We start from the raw sequence: 20998 nt of genomic DNA, 5'->3' as shown, positions 1-20998 counted from the left end.
ATTAAGTCAAATATGCACACACAAACACCAGATGGAGTAGCATGGACATCAAATGATGTTAAAAAGCAGCGAGTGGTTGTTGTTGGAAGACTTTTATTTCAAAGCTTTAGTTATAAAAATGCCATTCCGGGCGTCTGTAGGAAGAACGATGCTTTTTTAAAACACTGTGTCAGGGCTCAAGTACTTGGTGATCATCAGCACACCAGGATGTAATCAAGCAGCTGCTTCATATCCCAAAACACATTACAAGCACTTCTGAATGAAAATGAAAGAACCAGTGAAACTACAATAAATGGGAAAATATATATTAAAGCAACAAATTCACAAAATCACTTCTGCTTGCAAAAGGACCAGTAATCCCAGTAAGCCCAGGCCTCAAACCTCAGTTCCCTGAGTTAGTAACAAGTTATGCTGCTGTGAATGTGACAGCGAAATCGAATCAAAAAGCTACTATTGGATTTATATCTGGTGTTACATCATCTGTTTCTTAGAAAATACATGAATCTATTGTGCAAGCACTAGAGTATAATCAAAGTAAAGTTAGAATTTAATTTGTGCAATCTATTAGCAAGGCCGCCTATAAGAGGAGGTATGTAATCCTAAACGTAATTCGTCATAAATTAAAGCTGCAAATGTGTGTGTGTCTGTGTACGTTTGTGTGTTAGTGAGTCTGTTAAAGCTGCATTCATCGTTTTGCTGAGGTGATTATGCAGTTTGTCTTGTTGCAGATTTAAGATTTGTTTGCTGATGCATTGAAATATGTCTGTTTTTTTTGTTTTTTAAACACCTGTTATATTTAAGTTATACCATGCAGATCTAAGGTCTGGATGCAAGCATACACCAAATCTGTTATTTAAAACTTAGAAAAAAATTCAGTTCAAATTGTATGTTCTTATTTTGTTACAGTGCATTCAGGATTATAGTTATATACAATGTTATTTGTACAAAAAATGTCAATGCCCGTCCCTGGCTTCATATAAACAAAGTGTACAGGTAGATACATCTTGCTGCAGCACAGAGGCTGAAACCAGTATTGCTTTGTTGTGAAATATGACACAACATGATCATAAAAGACCTGCCAACACAGTGATTCAGGGTTTTCAGACCGTGTATGGCTCAGTTTGTCACGTTAAAGTGTCTCTCAGGAACAAAAGCAAGTATCAGTGTCGTCCTCAGGGAAGTGTGTCTCAGACAGACACAGTCCTGTTCCCAGCGTGTCTGTCTGTGTGTGTGAGTGAGAAAGAGTGTGTGTCCAGACCAGGATAGCTGCTCAGTGTCTCAGCACCATAAGTGTCCATGTTTAGGTGTCCAGTGGACTTATTGAGAGCCTTTGTCAATCAACCAAGAAATGTCTCCAGTCCTGCAACACAAAAGAACAAACCTGAGACACGTACACAAACACGTTATCAAGTGGATTAGTGACAACTCCACACACGTAGTAGGTGGTCAAGTATGAGTGAAAAGAAAAAAGAGGAGAAGCTCAGGTTTGTCCGTACTTGCCAAGTCGTGCTAACATCCTTCAATTTTTTTTGGTTTGCATTGTTAGAAATGAAAGACACGGAAGACATGAACAACAGACAGACATGTATCCAACAACAACATTACAATGTCCAACACTTAACACTTAACATTACAGGTCCAGTGATTCTATACTTATATAATAATATAATAAAAGTCAAGAAACTGATACGTAAACTCTTTAAAGGTTTCTTAGGACTTTTTATATAATTAGTTCTTATTTTTAATTTTTAAAAGCTTTAACACTTATTATTATTATATTATAAATAGTTTCTAACACACCATCACTGACTGTAATGAGGGTGTGAACAGATATAAGGACATTTTTAATGCATCTGTCAACAGCTGCAATTCATAACTGGCTTTTGTATAAACAGATATTGAATGACAATTTAATATGTAACACAAATATGTTAATATTCTATAAGGGCATGGAATTTGAACTATACAGTGTTATTTATGAATGTTGTTTAGTTTTACACAAATTATTATTGGGGGTTTTACTGTAATTATAACTTCCTTTTTTCTAGGAAATGTTTAGTGAAATTGTCATCACCTCTGAGTTAGACTGTAACCATATTAGTTAAGCCTGTAAATAACAACTGCTGTTATTGCTTTACAGGAATCTTAAGTGTCTGGACTGTGTAATACTTTCCATGTGATTAAAGTCACAAGCTCCGCAGCTGGTCGTATTTTCTGTCAGAGTGATAACATTTGTCATGTTTTTCTTCACAGTAAAAACCTGAGAAACCTAAAGAACATAACGGCTATTGTAACTGTGACCAGATTTAGGTCTTGGAAGCAGACTTACTCCACATCTCGTTTCTTAATCGTCTTTCCGGATCCTAAGACCTCTGCCACTCGGGATACAATGGGATCATAGTTCATGCTGGCGACAGCTACCACCTCCTCACTCCTATAGTCCCAGCGGAGGAAGAAACAATGAAAACTTATCACTGAACTACATGAACACCAACAGTAAAAGATTACAAGTAGTTCACATAAACAGTTAGAACAACATTTTAAGAAAAAAAATGCAGCTTTATATTAAGTATACTAACATATTGTGGAAAAATGAACCAAGAGTCAACAGTAAATAAACTTTACCTGGTATAAAACGCTACAAATCTCAGCTCATCCAGATCCCCTTGTATAATGACATCATCAAATCCATCACCATAACCTTCACAAATGGAAAGAAAGAATAATAAAATTGGGTTTATATTTCCAGTTGTGCAACTAGATGGCAGTGTAGTAGCAACACATCTGTCTCCCACACTCTTGCAGCGTGTCCGCTTCAAGACACTGGTGAAAAGCTCAGGTGAAAGCAAACACTCACCTGCATAGCGTATGGTCTTCCCAAACATGGCCGACCAGAAGTAAGGCACAGTTTTGATGTCGGCGGCCCGGCCCATCATGCTGAGAGCTGCCACTCTTCCTGTCAGTGAGGTTGTGGACATGTTTGTCTTTAAGCATGTGCAGCACGTCATCATCACTGCAGTGACGTATATAACAGCCTTCAGTGTGCAGGTGTTGTAACACACTCACCGTGTACATGAGCCATTTGCCAGTGAGGGATGTTCACCTTCTTGTTGTTGCGAGGTGGGAAAGGAAACACCACCACGTCTCCTCCAGCAAAGACCCCGTCAACATTTGTCTGCATCATCTGGGACGAAGTTTAGCGGAGTTTAGATCAAGGAAGGATCAACCCATCAACCCATCAATCAGTCAATCATATCAATTACATCCGGTTTGCCTGTCCACCTGCTGGCTTAAATCAACATCCCTTGCTTTTTCTTTTAGTTTTTATTTGAACTTGTATAAGTATTATAAGTATTTTAAACTATTTATTGCACTCTCCACACTATCTTTCTTTATCTTTTCTTGGATATGTCTGCCTCCGTTACTGTTACTGTATAGTGTATGTATTGTGTATGTATGTATTGCATGCACAAAGCAGCTGTTACAGTACAACGCCACTTGCCCAAGACAAATTTCCCTTGTGGGACAAATAAAGTTAATTTGATTTGATTTGATTTGGAACAAGTTTGTGGATTTGGGATCATTTAGCAGCTTTTTGTTAAACAGAACACTTAAAGTACCTTGTTGACAGTGATGAAGCCCTTGGAGTCCATGTGCAGGCCGCTCTGTTTCAGGAAGCCGGTTGCAGGAACGCTTCCTGCACAACAGGAGACACGTGAAGGAGGTGAAACATGGAGCCACACATAGAAATAGGTGTTTCATCATCTGCTGTGATCATATGATTGTCGCTGCACATGTCTGACGTCACCTGCTCCGATGACGCACACGTCTGCCCTCAGGACTTTTCCGCTCTTCAGTACCACCTCTTTCAGCTGCGCGACAGGAAAAACAAAACTCTGTGAGCTCATGAACACAAAATGCAGACGTTTACTGTTTAAAGTTTTTGACAGAGGTGGGACTGTTCGTCATTTTCGATTCTGTGAAGTGTTCTCTGTTCAGAACCTACATAACACCTTTATACACTGCCCAATTGTGGTCCAATTATAAGCAAAAGAGCATGCAGAGGCTCAAGGTAGCATACAACGATGCAATGAGGCTACTGCTTTGTGTCCCTAGGTGGCATAGTGCCAGTCATTTGTTTGTGTCTAATAGAGTGCCAACTTGTGAGGCATTCTTAAGACAGCTGATGTTTAGTTTTATGTGTCGCCTAGACAGATCAGAGAACCACATAATTGAGGCCCTAGTCAGCCCATTGAAAAGCTGCTACCGATTCACTTCTAGGCTAAGGTGGCATTGGTGCAATAGCCTGTATATTTTATAAAATGCACACTTTTCTTGTATTTTTGTATTTTCCTTTCTTTTTTACTATTTATATTGTATAATGTGTGATATGGACCTGTGTCTGAAATAAAGCTTATATATTTACATAAGAGAGATCAGTCTTTGTATTTGAGTCCTTGCTTTTTTAGTATGGAAAATGAATCACAGTGCCCAAAATTTCAATCATGTTACTATTCGGTGTTGTCTTTATTCAAAGGCCCAATAAAATGGTGTCATCTTTGAGGCATTTGAATCAAAACCTGATCAAACTAGATCACACAGTCCTGATGAAGCAGACTTTGTGACTCTTATTAATACTAAAATTTGGGATGTTTCTTCTCAATATCCAACCTCAGTTGCACGTTAAGTCATTAAGATAAGGAACACTGTCATTTCCTGTTTCAATCGTCTTCATCGTATACTGTATCAAACAGGAGAGAATAGAGCCTCTGAGCATCATGTCATGCTGTTTCTCTCACTTTCTGAATACCTGTCCATGATGGCCAATCATCTCCGACACCTCGTTCAACATGTAGAACTTCACCCTGTTCACCTCAAACAGCTGCAAAGACAAAACACAACACGGTCACAGCAAACACATGAGAAGGTAAAGAGCAGGGATTCGAGGCTGAATTTCCATACATGTAGAATAGATGATCAATCACTGCTAATGAGAAGATTGTCACCCTCCTCTGTGGCAGCTGCAGTATTGACCAGAAGTACACTATTTGCATTTTAACTAGTTTGTTATTTCCTCCTCTCAGTGAGGGTGCTGATGACAGTATAGTGAAGATTTCCCTGGGGTGTGAACCTACCTTCATTATGGCTTTCCCTACTTTCTCCCCGAGAGCTTTTTTGAAGGGGACTGTCTCAATCCCGATGATGGAGACCGAGTGGGCCTTATCCGTTAGAGCTGCAGCCACCTCCATACCTGCAAACACAGGAACACATAAAAGGCTAAATGGAAAAAATAAAAAAATAAAAACATATGGAGAAGTAACGCAAATGCAAATTATCCCACAGTAAAATGATAAGCAAAAACCAAACATTATACACATATATAATTACACAAGAAACATGTCCTGTTTCTTAAAAACACTGTAAATGTACCTTGTCTCAATTTTAATTTCACTCAGTTTCTTTCTGTTATGAATACTAGATATTAGATCATTGCCACTGGCTATAGTAAGGATTCAGCAGAGATTAAAAAGTGTATTACAGATCTTCACATTCAGAGAAATTACTTTTAACTCCAAAATAGGCTCCTCAGATCATTATTAAGTGTAATTCTTTAGGGTTTGAAAGACCCAGATTTCAAACCTAATGAAGAGTTATTATTATTAAAGATTTTACACCAACGTGATGGGAAAACAGAATATCGTCTTTCAAGTTTTTGAAACTCCAGGAGAGTTTGAGAAACATGTAGAATCACTGCCGAGCCATGATGAAACTTCACTCACTCTCTCTGTTTTTTTTCCTTTGACACCGTCTTAATCTGGACAAATGTGTTTATAAATGTTTCTCTGTCTCACCAACAAACGATGTTCCCACAATCACAGCATTCTTGTTGTTGGCCAGCCTCGCTATGCTGTTAGCATCCTCGGGCGTCCTGAGGTGAAATACGTTCCTGACGTCTTTGCCTTTGTAGGTCATTGGTTTGGGTCTTTCAGGCGGGAAAAGGAAACAGTCAGGTTATAACAGGTGTAGTTATAATCTCTGCTGCTTGATTATTGTGCAAAGTGCAAAGTTTGTCCTTACTTGCTTCCTGTAGCAATGAAGAGCTTCCTGTACTCCATCCTCAGGCCGTCTTCAAAGGTCACTGATCGTGTTTTCACATCTATTGCCACAGCCTGAGAATAAACACGACAGAGAGACGGTCGGTCATGCAAGTCGGAGTTTTGCTCAAATTTCAGTATTCAGTATAAGAAGCCGTATAAATTAATCATTTATTGATCTGATGAAAGAGCTGACCATTTACCATTACCAATCGTTACATCATTAACCATGATGAATCAGTCATTACCACCTCTCACCTCTTTCTCTGTGAGCAGTTCAATGTCGTGGTCTTGCAGGAAGTCGATGGAGCGCAGTCTCAGCTGCTCTGCTGTGCTCTCTAGTGACTAAGGGTTGGCATGTTAGTGCTGAGTATATCAGTTAAAAAATAATACAAAAACCCTGAATCCAAAAACAATCTGTGCTTTCCTTTTTAATCTACTGCTGTTGCCAAGGCCGAGCATGAATTTTCCCACTCAATTTTTAAGCTAATGTGGGCGGGGAGTCCTTGAAGTGCTCAAAAAACGAACAAACAAAGAAAATGATTTAAACATCAATATTTCCATGAACTCCATTTGCTGAGGAAGATCATTTGATAGGATCAAAAGCTCCAGGGGAGTCACTGAGTGGACCTTGAGGGTGAGATTGTTTTTGTCTGTTGTTTCCTGCTTTATCTGTAGGAATCAGATTTTATGATTAAAGGCTTTAGATCCAAAATGAGTCCACGATCAAACCAAGTGATACTGAACTGTCCTGACATGTAGATAAGGGAGGCAGTCAGCTAACAGTAATCTATCTAATCTTTGATTATGATGTCAAATAAATCCACTGCTGTATTTTTTAAAGCTTTTTTAGGCAGCAATAATATTCTGTCTCATCTACTGTCAATTTACTTGAGCACAGTCTTCTTCAAAGCTTTGCTGCTGCAGCTGTTTCCCTAAGAGCTCCTGCTTCAGCACCTCTGCAGTCTGTTACGTAACTCTCTTGGCAACAACTCTGTCTCAGTTTTTAAGTGATCGGGGTCTGTGTACAAACCTTACTCAGTTTAGGCCTGTCATACGGCGGATGTCTGTCCATGGTGCACATGACGATGCGATCGGTGAAGCCCTCCTGCCTCAGAGTCTCTGCACACACCAGACCTGCCGGACCTGCAAACAACATTCACCAGTTTACCACCACAAAGAGGTACACGGCTGAGATTAGGACACGGAAAACAAACGGACAAAAACACACTGACCTGAGCCAATGATGAGAACATGGCTGAAGCCAGTGCTGGAGTTAATGACTGCTGAACATCGAGCCATGGGCTTTGACCTTTTCTGTGACTGAAGAGCCTGGAAATGTTTGAAGAAGATCTCAGATCAGCCCTGGTGGTCCCTTTATATCCCTTTCACAAATTCTCCACATTCTTTTTTTCTTGTTACCTGCTTGTTTGCACGAATGATCACCTTGTCCTTTTCAACTCTGACCTGGAGCAAACAGACATGAGCCATGTGTACACGTTTTGATGGTTCTTAGAGACAATGATTAGGCAGGGGATGTGTTAAAGAGGAACTATGCAGTATTTGTAGCTTAACTATGCTACATTTTTACCTTAATTAAACAGCTTTGGAGTAATTGTGATGGTTTAATAAATGGCTTAACTTGTTACGAGGCAGAATGGAGGCTCTCTGCCTTCCATGTGCATGTCAATGCGAATCTCTTGTTTATGACAGATTAAACTACACAGATATACACGTTGTAACATCTTATATAATATATATTGTTATACTGCTCTATTGATTGATTTGTCACCGGCTTCATTGTAAACAAATGCACATGGCCAGAATGAGGGTTAGCAAAACAACGGAAAAGCGACCAGACTTGCATAGTTCCTCTTTAAGAGACAGCACCGGCGGGGAAGGTCACCTGGAAGGTAGGCAGGCTGTCCAGACCGGGGAAGTCCTCTATGTCTCCTGTTGCAATGTTGAAACATGCACCGTGCCATGGACAGCGCACGTGTCCTTTTGACAGCACACCTGCAATGAAATGCACGAGCCAGTCTAATGCTGCTGGTGTATTAACATGGATAATGACAGTGATAACGACATAACACTGACCTTTGACCAGGGGGGCTCCGTAGTGTGGACACTTGTGGCCCATGGCTGAGAACTCCCCGTGCTCTTTGATCAACAAAGCTCGGCCACTTCCCAAGTCAACCTCTCGCATCCTGTCAAACACAGAACAGCAAAGAGGTGTGTGTGTATGTGTATATGTGTGTGTGTGTGTGTGTGTGTGTGTGTGCCTGCTCCGAGCTGTGTTTTGATTTTAACCTTCGCACACACAGGTCATTTTGATGCATCAGGGAAAAACTTACATTCTGCAACTCACCAGCTAGATCCATATATCTAAGCTACACTCTGGTAGCGACAACGAGCTGCATGACTAAAAGGGACATTACACCCAAAAGCTGTCAAAGCGGTAGTTTAGTGCAACTAATGCTAGTTAACACCATCTGTTAGATAACGTTAGAAAATTATACAGTGTTGGGGGCGGTGTTTAGCTCAGTTAGTAGAGCTCGCCCCATGTGTTGAAGCTATAGTCCTCACTGCAGGCGGCCCCGGTTTGAATCCCGCGCCGAGCGGTCCTATCCTGCGTGTCATCCCCCCCCCCCCTCCCATTTCCTGTCTCTCAACTCTCCTTTCAATTAAAGGCTAAAAACGCCCCAAAAATATACTTTAAGAAAAAAGAAGAAAATGGCCGCGTGATTGCAGTATTGTGCCTCTATATAGTTTTGTCCCATGAAGTTGCTGTTGAAGAAAATGACTGGCCCTGCTGTTATAGCCTGTACTGAACTTCTCTGTGTTTTCTGCTGGACACACAATGTAATCCTGACACTGTATATAATAAATTGATGAAAACATTTTTTTTTCATCTCTGCTGCAATACGCACCCTTCACATACAGTGCTTCCCTGTGTTTTTCTGTGAACTGGTCCTTTAACATACTGTATGAGTGAACTGTAAATCAATCTGAATTCTTGAGATTGATTTCATGTGAATATGTTTTTCAGTCGATCGTCCAGGGAACAAAGTTGTGGTGATGTCCATCGTAACAATACACAACTGTTTGTTTAGCTCAGCAAGCATGAGCCTGTGTGCTCGGTGTGGGTGGAGAAATATCAAAGTTGTATGTTTCATGTCCTTACTGTCCATTTTCCAGATCTTTAACATGACAGACCGAGGCCTCCACGTAGTCCCGTGGTTTGTGGTAGGGGGGGAGCGGGGTGGAGTCGTCATCGGAGCCATGTCCCAGGGCCCCGTTAGGTCTGCAGTCAGCAAAGGGACTCGCTTTACCGTTGGGTGACAGGCCGTCCACCTCTTTTTCTTTTTCCAGGAGAGACAGTTCCACTTTAACTTCAACTGCACAACACAGACACGTCTCACTCAGAAAATGTCTCAAGATGCACACGTGATCACAAAAAAGTCACAATGATGCTGTCATGAAGTTTTCATATAGAAATCTGTTGAAGTAACATTTGCTACCAATCACCAGAGCATTGTATCACTGTATACTAATGCAAAGTCATTTGCCCTTCAGCCCAGAGAGAAACGCCTACAACTGTTGGACTGATTGAGTCTGACAACTCCACAACTGAAGCAAATAAAAGCAGCAGCATGTGAAAGGAAAACTGACAGTGCAACATCTCCTTTTCTTCTCTTTCCTTGTTTTGTTTTATGTTTTTCTACCCTGTAATGATCACAGCTACTATTGGATTCTTCAACATTCAATGTAAATATAGATTTTCTAAATGCTATTAAAAACACACCACAGCTGTCCTCTAAACAGTAGGAAATCAAACACATTACTGTGCAGAGAAAAGCCAGACAGATATACATAAATACTGTTGGAGCCTGTTCATATTAGTTTGATGTGGGGAAAGACAGCTCATCTAAATTTTACACAGGTCACACATTAATCTGTCTGTCTTTACTCATATGAACTTGACTGAGAAGAGAATGTGGTTTTGACAGGACAATAATGTTTTTAAATCTAGTCATAATATCCAGAAATAATGAGATTTCTATTTAAGAAACTGACATTAACACAAAAAATCTATCTGAAGTACTGCTTTCTTACAGAGACAGTTAGGACTAGACAAATCTAGACAAAACATATGAATCTGTCTTTTGTGAGACGTTTAGTTTTCCTTGATGAGATGTGATGCTCTGCCGTAGGGTTTATATTTCTAAACTTTAAGAAAATGGTTGTGTAACTCCTTTTTCACTGCAGCAGGCTTTATCTGTTGGGCTGGAAAAATGTGCTGATCATCCGGTTCTTACACAGTAATCTGGCTGGAATTTTCTCCTGCTGAGCAAGTCTTAATTAAAATCAATGGAAAATCATAATAGTGAGTGCAATTGCAGGAGAAAAGAAAGAGAAAGCTTTCAACAGCTGAAGAGAATCTCTAGACGCTGCTGCAGCAAACGGGACATCATCACGTTGCAGACGCTGCGTTTTGTCCCTGCTGAACAGTCCAAACTAAACCAAAACATTTTCTGTTATGCTTTTATTTAGATTTTTCCAGGTTGACTATCTACAACACATACTTTTTGTTTACTTGATCATTTGACCCTTTTGTATAATTTTGCAGTTTTCCTAAATTTTCCACACACGTTCCCATCTTTATGCAAATGAAGCAGGCAAAGTGCCGTGTCTACAAGCTCTACCTCCCTCGCAGAGCTGGTCACGGTGCCACTTTACTCCCACTTACACTTAAATGTATACAGTAAGACCACAGTACACAATACTGTCAGAAGAGGCTGTATTTATATTTTAATGGAAAGATATGAATGTAATGTTTTTAAATCTAATCCTTGAAGACTACAGTTCAAACCTATAAGCGACTTCAGCCCTGGAGCAGTGACCCCGACGTCCCATGTAAAAAACCTAGAAAGATTAAAATGACTCACTGAGTCTATTGTCTCCTACAGAGGAGCTTGGTCTGCTCTATTCACATACGTTAACATCGTTGTTTAGCTATAGAATATGATTTTTTGCTAACACTTTATTTGATGCCTATCTCTATAACGCATTATAACCATACTTAATTAGTTATAATGCAGTTATAGCACTGTATAACTAAAGTTATAAACACTCATAAATTATCATAATGCTTTATAACAATTATAACGTATTATAATAATACCTGACCTTATACAGTAAGTCATGATAAAATGTTTTATAGTGTGTTATGATTATTGTTATAAAGCATTATGATCATTTACGAGTGTTTATAACTATAGTTATACAGTGCTATAACTGCATTATAACTCATTATAAGTATGGTTATATTGCGTTATAGAGATAGGCGTCAAATAAAGTGTTACAGATTTGTTTTTTGTTTTTTTTAAATAATTATGTGTGCAGCAATTTGGTCAGAAATTGATTTTGACTATTCATAATGTCTCTCCTCACACCATAATGAACCATACATTTTGAGATGCTTCCTTTAATAACATTTTAAATATGGGTTGCTTTATTTTCTGCATAAACTGCAGCTCCTCCAGACATTGTGGTAAAACACATGCTTGGTTCATTAAACAAACTCCCACTGTCTCCTCAAAGCATCTCCTCCAGCAGCAATAGATGGAGACAGAGAAAATGAACTTACTCAGTGCTAGTGGCTCATTTCAGAATTCATGCCTATGCACAGATTTCTTCTGTGAATCTATGAAATATAAAGAACAGGCTTTTACCATTGTGTGGAAGACCTTTTTAATAGATACTCCTGTCAAGTTTGATTTGTCACAGATTGTTAGTAGCTTGAGGTCCCACTGTGACAGACACTTTAGTCCTCATGGGCCTGACAGGCAGCAGCCTCCGTTCTGTCATTTGCATCACACATCTCAGCCCTCGTCTTTCTCACTTCACCTCAACGTGATGCAACTCAACGGCCGATTTGGTCTCAAAGCTAAAGATGAACACAGAGCAGCACAGAGTGTGATTAACACCTGCAATACTGCATGATAATGCTAATCCCCCAGCCATGCTGACACAGAAGTGGATACATATGTAATCCTCTTGACCAAAGATACCACAGAGAGCATTAAAATTCCTCCCACACGTAACACTACACATAACTGCAAACAGAGGAGGCTGGGAGGAGGACATGTATAACAGGATTTGGAGGCAGTAGGCTGCTTTGAAAATGAGTCAAACTGAACAAACTGTCCTGAAATATATTTTTAAAAACACCACAAATAAGCACAACTGGCCTCCACACAGACAACAAGTGTCTTCAGCTAGATGGAAGGACAATGGAAGGACAATGAAGTATGTCAAGCGGCATCACAGATTAAAAATCAATAGACTATCATCTCTGCATTAGACTTATATTTTCCTTTACCTCATGCTTCCATGTCATGTGAAACCTTTCTTTCAAATACGCCAACAGCAGAGAGCATGTGTGGGAAAACGCTTTCTTTCAAACTACACTGAACAATCAGCACTCTCCATATCTAACATGATAGACTCATCAGACTCCAGCTGTCATCCACAAACAGTAAACACACTTTTAAAGTTCTTGTTAAAAATGCTACCTGCTCACAATGCTGCAAATGATGGGCTTGGTAATAATAAAATGTTGTCATTTATTGACTGTCAGGGGAATCATAATGTCATAATGTCATTTTTTCACATTATCGTTCCGCCAGTGTCTGTTTTCCACATTAATGTTTCAGGGCAAGATGAGCAAACATAGTTAACATAAGAAACAAGACAAGTATTTACCATCACAGCCTGTTGTGTTGCAGTGCAGAGTGAGAGCGTTTCTGTTTGAAGATGATTTGCTGTTTTCATTAAGACTAAACTAACCAGGGTGACGGAACGAGAGACGGAGCAAGCACAGGGAATAAAAAACATCTGCTGTGCTGTTACCTGGTTTGGGTTTGGAGAAGCATCCTCCCATGGTGGGCCCAGGAGTGAGGGACACCCAGGGAGAGGGAGGGAGGGGGGAGAGGGAGGGGAGGTGCGGTCAGATCCCGGGGCAGGGCTGCTTGGTTGGGAGGTAACGACAACACAGGACTGTGTGTATGAGAACCTGCAGGTCCAAGCTGGCCATCGCACGCATCAGCTCCTCCACATAATCTGCATGGACGGAGGGAACGACATTGTCATTGTCGTCGTCATCTTAAACAACAACAACAACAACACATACACACACACAAACAGAGAAAAACGCTGCTGTTACTGCGAGTCAGGTGTGATCCGGATATAAGAAGTAAAAAAGTGACATTTATATTGATTTTAGAGAAATGTACTTTATGTTTGATGTATTCAAATTGCCCCCAGATGTCTGTTTAAGGTCCTGATTAATGAACACTGATTGTTTTTGTGTTATTCATCACAAAAAACTGCGAAAAAGGACACAGTCATCAGGTACTAAAGAGAACTGTGTGTGTGCGTGCGTGCATGCATATGTAACATGTTAGTGCTTGTAAAAAGGAAGCAGTTGTGTTAATTAGGAACATTTCCACACACATTGTTACCTTTGTTCATGCATATTGCATGGGAAAGCGTTAAATATTAACAGCACTCCGACACCTATTAACTTTCTCGTCACACTGCACTTTAAAAGGAAGCAGGGGCCCCTTGAGTTTCAAAATCCCCCTTGTGTTTGTTGCCATGTTGCCCTCACATTACTGCCAGCTCTGGTATTTCGCCCTCTCATACAGTAGTCAGTTACTCACAGGACACTGGCTGCTATGAGGCCGAGCAGGACGCAGGATGGAAAGTGTAGCACTCGACGTGGTGCAATCCATCACCAAATTATCCTTTTGAGGTACAACCAAAAGAAACTGCTTGATATTCCGAGCACATCTTAGTGTCCTTGAACTTCAGAAAAAAAAGTGCGCAGTGCTGAATGAAGCGCTGCTTAGAAAAAGTTCCTGAGAACAAATGAGAAATGGAAAGATCTCCTCCGACTGGCCACAGCGCTGCAGATGAAATGAAGCTGTTGTATTTACCTTTACAGGCACTCAAACATACTCCTTGCACACTTCTTTACACTTTTTTAACCACATTTATTTGAAAGCTATTTTTGCTGTTGACTATTTATTTTTTAAATGATGATGATACAAGAGTTCACAAAATATCAACACACTGTCAAAAGTGAAATCAGTAATTCCCAACACTTTTTGTGACTTCTTACAAAGAGCAATGTGTCGCTAGGATCTTTTACACATAAAAGACAGAAAAGGGTAGTTGTTGATAATGTAATGAAATCAAAAATAAATTGAAGTCATAATTTCATGACTGCTGTATCAGAATTATCACATTGAGCGTCACATGCAAGTGGAAAAGCCACTTTTTGGACAATATTCCTGGATTATTCATTCAACTGTCTGTGCCAAACACTGAGTAAACAGCCATGATCACAAATGCTCCTCGGCTTATTTTCTTCTAACTTCAATAATTGGTCATAGTTTTTCTTTTTTTCTTTCTTTAAGTGGGTGGGAAGGGCTGATGGGTAGTTATGGTTCTACAGATGTTCTACGAAGCCGTTCTGGCTTATGTTAACCCTGTGTAGTGCAAACATCTTAGTACCTGCCAACAAAACCACCTGGATACATTGCACTAGTCAAGTGTGTGTGAACTAAAAATCTAATTAAAGGTTTTATTAAAAAAACAAACAAACATGATCATCACACAGCAGAGCGTTTTAATGTGTGTGTTGTGTGTTTGACCAAATACACAGAGCAACACATGAAATCCCTCAGAGGGGTGGTGAAGGATCATGAGAAGTTTTGCCTCACTCTCACATGTTGTCCCTTTAATTATTAGTCAGCAGACTCAGCACTGAAAATTTGATGAATGACAAATTGGATCGCACAGTGCTCCAGCAAGTCCAAGATATTTTATGCAAAACTAAAGTAGGTTAAGCAGATTTGGTCCTCACAACATATGACGCAGATCCCACTCTCTCACTGTTGGGCCTGTCCCCAAGCAGTGCTGCTAATAATCCTGCCTGCAAACAAGCTGTCAGTTTCACTCACTCCCCTACAAATGTAATACCTGTTACAGGAATGCACCGGGAGAATTAGCAAAAATGCAGCTCCTGGTTTGTGGTGAGGACTGAGGTGGCCGATCTAAAAACAGGCTTAAGAGTTAAAAAACAAAACAAAACAAAAAACAGCAATGTAGCTGCACTCTACTCTAAAATAGACATGTACAGTAAATACCCCTTATTCCTTACACCTAGAAAGAAGCGGCAGAGGAGCAAATGCTGCAACATCCTCATGAAGTAAATGGACTGGACATTTAAATGACTTCTTGCTGACTACATGTCACTTCTCAACACCACCGAGGCTGCAGCACCTGAGCTAAAGAAGCGCTGCTGGTTTAGCGGCTCATTCGCTCCATTACAATCAAAATTGGTGATCTCTGTTTTAATTCAGACACCTGCTTGGTGGGTATGTTAACCTGTAGTTAATGATTAGGACTCTCTGATCCTCGGCTGATAAAGGACAAGTGCTCACTCACAAGTCTTTAATATTTGACCACACCTCTTCCCTTCACTCAGTTCTTCTGGTTTGTGAAATACAAGATAAGCCCATGGAGTCATCCCCAGATTGTGTAAACCAGTTGCTGAGCAAACCCTTACCAAGCTTGTTTACGATTGTCTTATTATAATAGAATGGGCCAAGTTTTTAACACTGGTTTAATCTGTTTTTACATGTTTTATAGTTGTTGTTTTTTTTTTACCATGGACAGGCACAGAAAGATCTCAAGACTTTTTGTAGTTAAGATATTTACCAATCTGGCTGCCAGCCTGAAATGCCAATAAGCTCTTGACTGACTTCTATTTACTCCACCGCCTATACGTCTTTCGCTACAAGAGCAAAAAAAGAGCAGATTACAGTTTGCATAGCCCCCATGACGAAGCTCTGGTGCGTGTGACAGAGCACACATCATGAGCAAGTTCATTTACATCATTCTTGACCGGGACTGTGAGAAGCCATAGGCTACATATTTGTCTGTGGTGACTTCTTTGTAAAGAGGTTAAACTGTGAGACTTGACAACTTGGCTCCATCTGGCTCCAAACATCATTGAAAAGGATGTAACATATCACATGTAAACTATGTGTAGATCTGATTATCACAGGTTGTAGTTCAGCTTTAAAATGCCACGTGGCTGTAGACAACAAAGATTACACCACCACACACACACTGTTTGCTGGTTTAACACAATGCAAGTCATCGAGCAGGTTAAATCTGAGTCGCTTAGATACTCCTACATCGAGTTGACCCAAACCTCTGTACGTTGTGTTTGTCTGCGAAGCTTAAAGCTGGATAACAAAGGCACTGCTGACGTGTGTCAGGTCATTTTGCTGCTGCTTTGAGCGATAACCTCTCCGTGATGTCATGGAAAACTGGGATTGTGGTTTACAGAGGGGTGTACCCCCCTACAGAGGAGCTGTGCTTCCTTCCAACAGTCGACCAGTTTCCCAGCATGCACACACATCATCATCAACAACAACAACAACAACAACAACAACAACAACAACAACAACAACAACAACAACAACAAATACACACAGCTGCTGCCACAATCAATGGCAAAAACTCAAATTTGAGGTGTTTTCCCAAGACATTTACATTTTTTTCAGCATTTTACTGCTGTAGACTGACTATTATCAACTTGGATAGCTCAGTAGAAGAGTATTTGTTCTGATCCTGCTCCATAAGTGTGTAGCAGAACTAATCAGAACTGACACACAAATTACAGGCTCTGTCTTATTTTTTTGATTCAAGTCAGAGTAGGCTATTGCACCACAAGGAGGAGAGCTGGTACCTGACACAACTTCCATTCAAGTAGCTACTGTGTGTGCTCTCACAGTGCACCAATGCAGAAACAAAGTCAGCATCACCTAAATACACCGTGTTAACAAAGTCATCAAACACAAGTTGCTTGGTTTCCTTGTCTGTAAAAGAGGAAGAAAACATCATCTTACCAGCAGTGAGCATGGAGCAGGTGCATTGAGATCCTGTCAAACTCCCCGGTGCTCAGCTTCCCCCTGCGGGCCACGGTAGCATATTAGCATAAGTCCAGTCCCTCTCCGGGATTGGCTCTGTCTTCTGGAGTATTCCCAGTTCAGCGTGTCCCTCAGCCTGTACCCTCCTCTCCTCGCTCTCTCCTCTTCTGCCTCTTGATGCAACAGAGGCTCTGCTGTGTGTGAGAGAGCGTGTGTGTGTGTGTGTGTTGCGCGCGCGCCTGTGTGTGCACGCGCGTTGCCCCTTGCAGAGCCCCCCCACCACCACCACCGCCACCTCCACCTCCTCTACCCTCCGGCCAGCAGCAGACTTGAGCCGAGCGGTCGTGGGAGTTGCTCTCTGGTCGCCGGTCGAGCCCGCAAATGCAGCACGGGGAGGAGGAGGAGGAGGGGGAGGAGGAGGAGGAGGAGGGGGAGGGAGGGGGCCCTTTGCCAGTTTCTCAGCTGTATGCAGTATTGATGGAGTTGCTGAGGGGATGCTAACACAGCATGAATTCTCACCGTTCTCTGCTCTTGTCCTCCTCCCTCCCTCCCCCTCTCTGCTAGACGCAGCTTGCTCCCTGTTCAGGTCCTTCCAGCCCCCCCCTTCAGATGTCAAAGACCTGACTTGCCAGTTAAGCCTGATCAAAGCTTTGCTTGTCTCCCCACTGCACCGGCTGGTCCGACTGCCCCTCTTATCATCATCCTACTGCCTTGCTCACATTTGTGCTGCATGCCAGTGCTGCTGCTGCTGCTGCTGCTGCTGCTGCTGCTGCAGGACCATCAGCTATAGTTAAAACTCAGCAGTGTGACATGTATTGTGTTCACAGGGACCCCCAGGAGCCACTGAAGAAAAAAAAAGAAAGCTGTAAATGTGTGTGTATGTGTGTGAGTGTGACACTGTGTGTATGTGTGTGCTACACTTCTTTCAGTGTGTGCAGCAGAGGGAGAAAGAGTGAAAGTGCAGTTGGTGCAGTAAATCCAAGTTTCAGTCAGGGGGTAGGGTGGAGTGGGATTAAAAAGGTATACGGAGTATTATAGAAATGAGCTCCCAAGATATTTCCATTCCTTATGCTCCCACTGTGGGAGCAACTGTGCTTCCACTTTAAATAACTGCGAGGATAAGGCCATTCACTTTATAATCTCAAATTTGTTTCTATTGAAATGATGACAGCATCCACACAGGGTGATGATTGGGATGCGACGTTAAAAACCTTCCTACTGTTTTCAGGATGGTAATGTCAAAGCAGATGTTCAAACTTCAACTAAAAGACATTTCTGATAATAACAACACTGAGTAATTGTGTTTCTACAGTGTACTGACAGCTGACACGTGCACATGTGCTCCAGTGTCAGCGTGTTTGTGTTGCTCTCTGCGTGTGTTCAAGCACATGTAAAAGCATGTTTGAGTGCATGCCAGGGTGGGAGGCAAGCACATGTACAACAAAGATGACTGATCAGACTCAGCCAGAGAGGGTCGCAACATCCAAAAACACAGATTAAGAGGCGAGGCGAGAGAAGTGAATGTCATCACAGACTAAAATAACACAACCAGCACTCTGCCAAAATATTAATGTCAGGGGAGATTCAGGCTGACTCTTAAATAGATCTAAAAACATGCCATTTAAGCAAAGGGCATGTTAAACACAACCAGCTCCATATGACAGTGATCTCAGTAATTTAAAAAATACAAAGCTGACACAAATGTTTCCAACTAGTTCTAATCACCACTACACCAGTTATACCAAAGCCAAATTGTGCATTAAGGTCTAAGAGGAGCTGATGGTGCCAAGTCCCTTCCCTGAAAAGAAACTCAACAAAGAGCAGCTGCAGCACTGGAATACACACCCCTCTTAATTTGGTTGATGGTTTATTTCTCTTAAGTCAACCTACAGATAAGGGAATGCTTCCCTGGATGTAGATACATAATGTTAATGTTTGATTTTGCACTGCAACAGATGTGAAAACTAAACTTGTTATTCCTACTTCTTCCATCTTCTTATACTATTTATCAAAACCCTTTAGAGAATTAAGAATGACTACAGCTGCTTATTGACTCATGTTACTTTAATAGTTTTCCATTCTCATCACAGCATCACTTCATGGGACAATCTTTTTGCTCTCCATGTGACTTCTGTCAGAAATATGCTGTTCTTGTGCTTCACAAAAATCATTATCTCATTATGCAAGTTCACAAGCTGACATGTGAAGTACAGGTGACAGGTGTTTGACAAAGGAAATCTATAAAACCTCTGTCTTCAGGTACTGCTGTGTCCTGTGCTTCAGCTGCAGACTGTCTGGGACCGTTGATACTCGCTGGTCATAGTCCCCCATGCAGACAGCTACAAAGAACAGGGTCCCTCCGATGACCAGAGCCAGACCTCCGAACCATCCGGAGAACATCGCCTCTCCATACTCCCAGCGCGGCATCACATCAGGAAAACCCTCGTCCCAGAATTGCACCGTGGTCGTGTAGGCCACAACGGAGACGGGCACCAGGGTGGTGAGCCCCGACAGCCAGGACAGCACCCCGCTGAAGATCAGCAGTCCTCTCTTCACTCCAGGCTGCTCCACACACACTTCAACACCCTCCAGACCTGGGAAAGCTGCCAACACAGCTAAACCTCCAGTACCTATAGACACTGACATGAGCACCCTGGAGATCTGCAGGTCCATTGGGAGTCCAAGGATCGAATCGAAGGCCTTACACTGGATTCCCACCTCCTCTGTGTAGAGGCAGGTGTGCCACAACCCGGAGAACCAGTTCTCCACCTCGTTCAGGTCAGAGTTCATCGTCTTCCACAGGGGAAGGAAGGTGGTGATCAGAGAAGTGACCAAACCCCCGAACGTCACAAACAGCGCAGTCCTTTGCATTATTTTAGTTGTTAGAAAAACCATTTTTTGTCTCTGTGCATACGCACACTCTGTGCTGATCAGGTCTATGTTAGAGGTTCGGGGACCAGAGTGTCTCAGCAAAGCCCGTCCCACCTGCTGAGGTAGCAGGACAAACCTGGACAGCCCACTTATTCAGCCTCCTTAATAAAATGCACCAGATAAGTGTGAGATAATCCAGACAACAGACATACTGTTTAGTTTCAGTGTTCAGTATCTGCACAGTGAACAATGAACTCAGTTTTTGAGTGAAACTGGATAGGTCCAGTGGGATTCTGGGCTGCGTGTGGACACATAGCTGGACTTAAATGAATGAAACATGAGCAAACAACAAGCTGAGCATGTGTGTGTGTGTGTGTGTGTGTGGGGGGGGGCACATGAAGAAGAATTAAACACTAGCCCAGGTATGACTATAATGACATGTTTCTTTGTGGCTGCGAAATTCAGTCCATCTTTTAAAGTAGCAATTATTTCAGTGTCATTGATGAGAACTTCACTTTAATCAAGACGTTTGGACTTCAGAGAAATCAAAGGCACAGCTTTTGATTTGCCAAGTGTCTCAGGTATCTGGTCCATGAAAAGCACTTTGTGCTCTCTACAACGGTTCTTACAACAGAGTCAAAGTAGTCCAACACTTTGTGAACTCCACTGTGGGTCTGCACAGATCTTGCACTAGCAACTAACATCTAGTGCGTCAGCCTTTAGGTCCACTTTTCTTTCTTAATCCCATGAACACATTCTATTCTACAGTCCTTAATAGAACAAGTATTTTTTAGAAGTTGTTGCAATAAATAAAATCAAATACAATACAAGAGAATTGACATAACAAAATGAATGTTGTGTGTGTGTTGCTCGATTTGACTCTTAACTGAGTGAGTAAATGCAATAATCTTGCTGAGGCTGAAGGAATTCACCCTCTTAAACCAAGAAACATTGTTTGACCTTATCAACCAAAGATCTGTGGAAACTGAAACCCCTGGAGGACATGGCTAATTTGATGAA

The 20998-nt window shown here is 41.5% G+C and overlaps 2 protein-coding genes across 2 annotated transcripts; both read right to left on the bottom strand.

The window, feature by feature from the left end:
• Positions 1–79: 79 nt before the first annotated feature.
• Positions 80–17357, bottom strand: aifm3 (AIF family member 3). The gene is made up of 20 exons (XM_085786909.1): positions 17087–17357; positions 13011–13220; positions 9280–9493; positions 8193–8302; positions 8002–8111; positions 7518–7562; positions 7331–7427; positions 7129–7241; positions 6354–6440; positions 6079–6170; positions 5853–5983; positions 5136–5251; positions 4811–4882; positions 3809–3872; positions 3621–3697; positions 3067–3184; positions 2858–2956; positions 2626–2701; positions 2330–2434; positions 80–1360 (listed from the first exon to the last, which is right to left on the bottom strand). The coding sequence occupies exons 2-20, from the start codon at positions 13039–13041 to the stop codon at positions 1318–1320; spliced, it is 1800 nt and encodes a 599-aa protein (XP_085643035.1). The 5' UTR covers positions 13042–13220; positions 17087–17357; the 3' UTR covers positions 80–1317.
• A 1946-nt stretch (positions 17358–19303) lies between these two features.
• cldn26 (claudin 26) lies at positions 19304–20761 on the bottom strand. Its single transcript, XM_085788178.1, has one exon. The coding sequence runs from the start codon at positions 20000–20002 to the stop codon at positions 19346–19348; it is 657 nt and encodes a 218-aa protein (XP_085644304.1). The 5' UTR covers positions 20003–20761; the 3' UTR covers positions 19304–19345.
• Between the last annotated feature and the right edge of the window lie 237 nt (positions 20762–20998).

This window comes from Trachurus japonicus, chromosome 9 (assembly GCF_045865225.1).
Source record: "Trachurus japonicus isolate A0001 chromosome 9, Traja_1.0".
NCBI lineage: Eukaryota > Metazoa > Chordata > Actinopteri > Carangiformes > Carangidae > Trachurus > Trachurus japonicus.
The sequence above is the reverse complement of the archived record's forward strand: the minus strand, read 5'-3'. Positions and strand labels throughout refer to the sequence as shown.

Coding starts and splice junctions, on each gene's coding strand:
- aifm3 (XM_085786909.1), bottom strand. CDS start 13,041: ATGGGAGGATGCTTCTCCAAACCCAAACCAG. Junction 5,252..5,852: donor TGTGGGAACATCGTTTGTTG/GTGAGACAGAGA, acceptor CTGTGTTTGCAG/GTATGGAGGTGGCTGCAGCT. Junction 1,361..2,329: donor ATTAAGAAACGAGATGTGGA/GTAAGTCTGCTT, acceptor TTTGTGTTGCAG/GACTGGAGACATTTCTTGGT.
- cldn26 (XM_085788178.1), bottom strand. CDS start 20,002: ATGGTTTTTCTAACAACTAAAATAATGCAAAGGACTGCGCTGTTTGTG.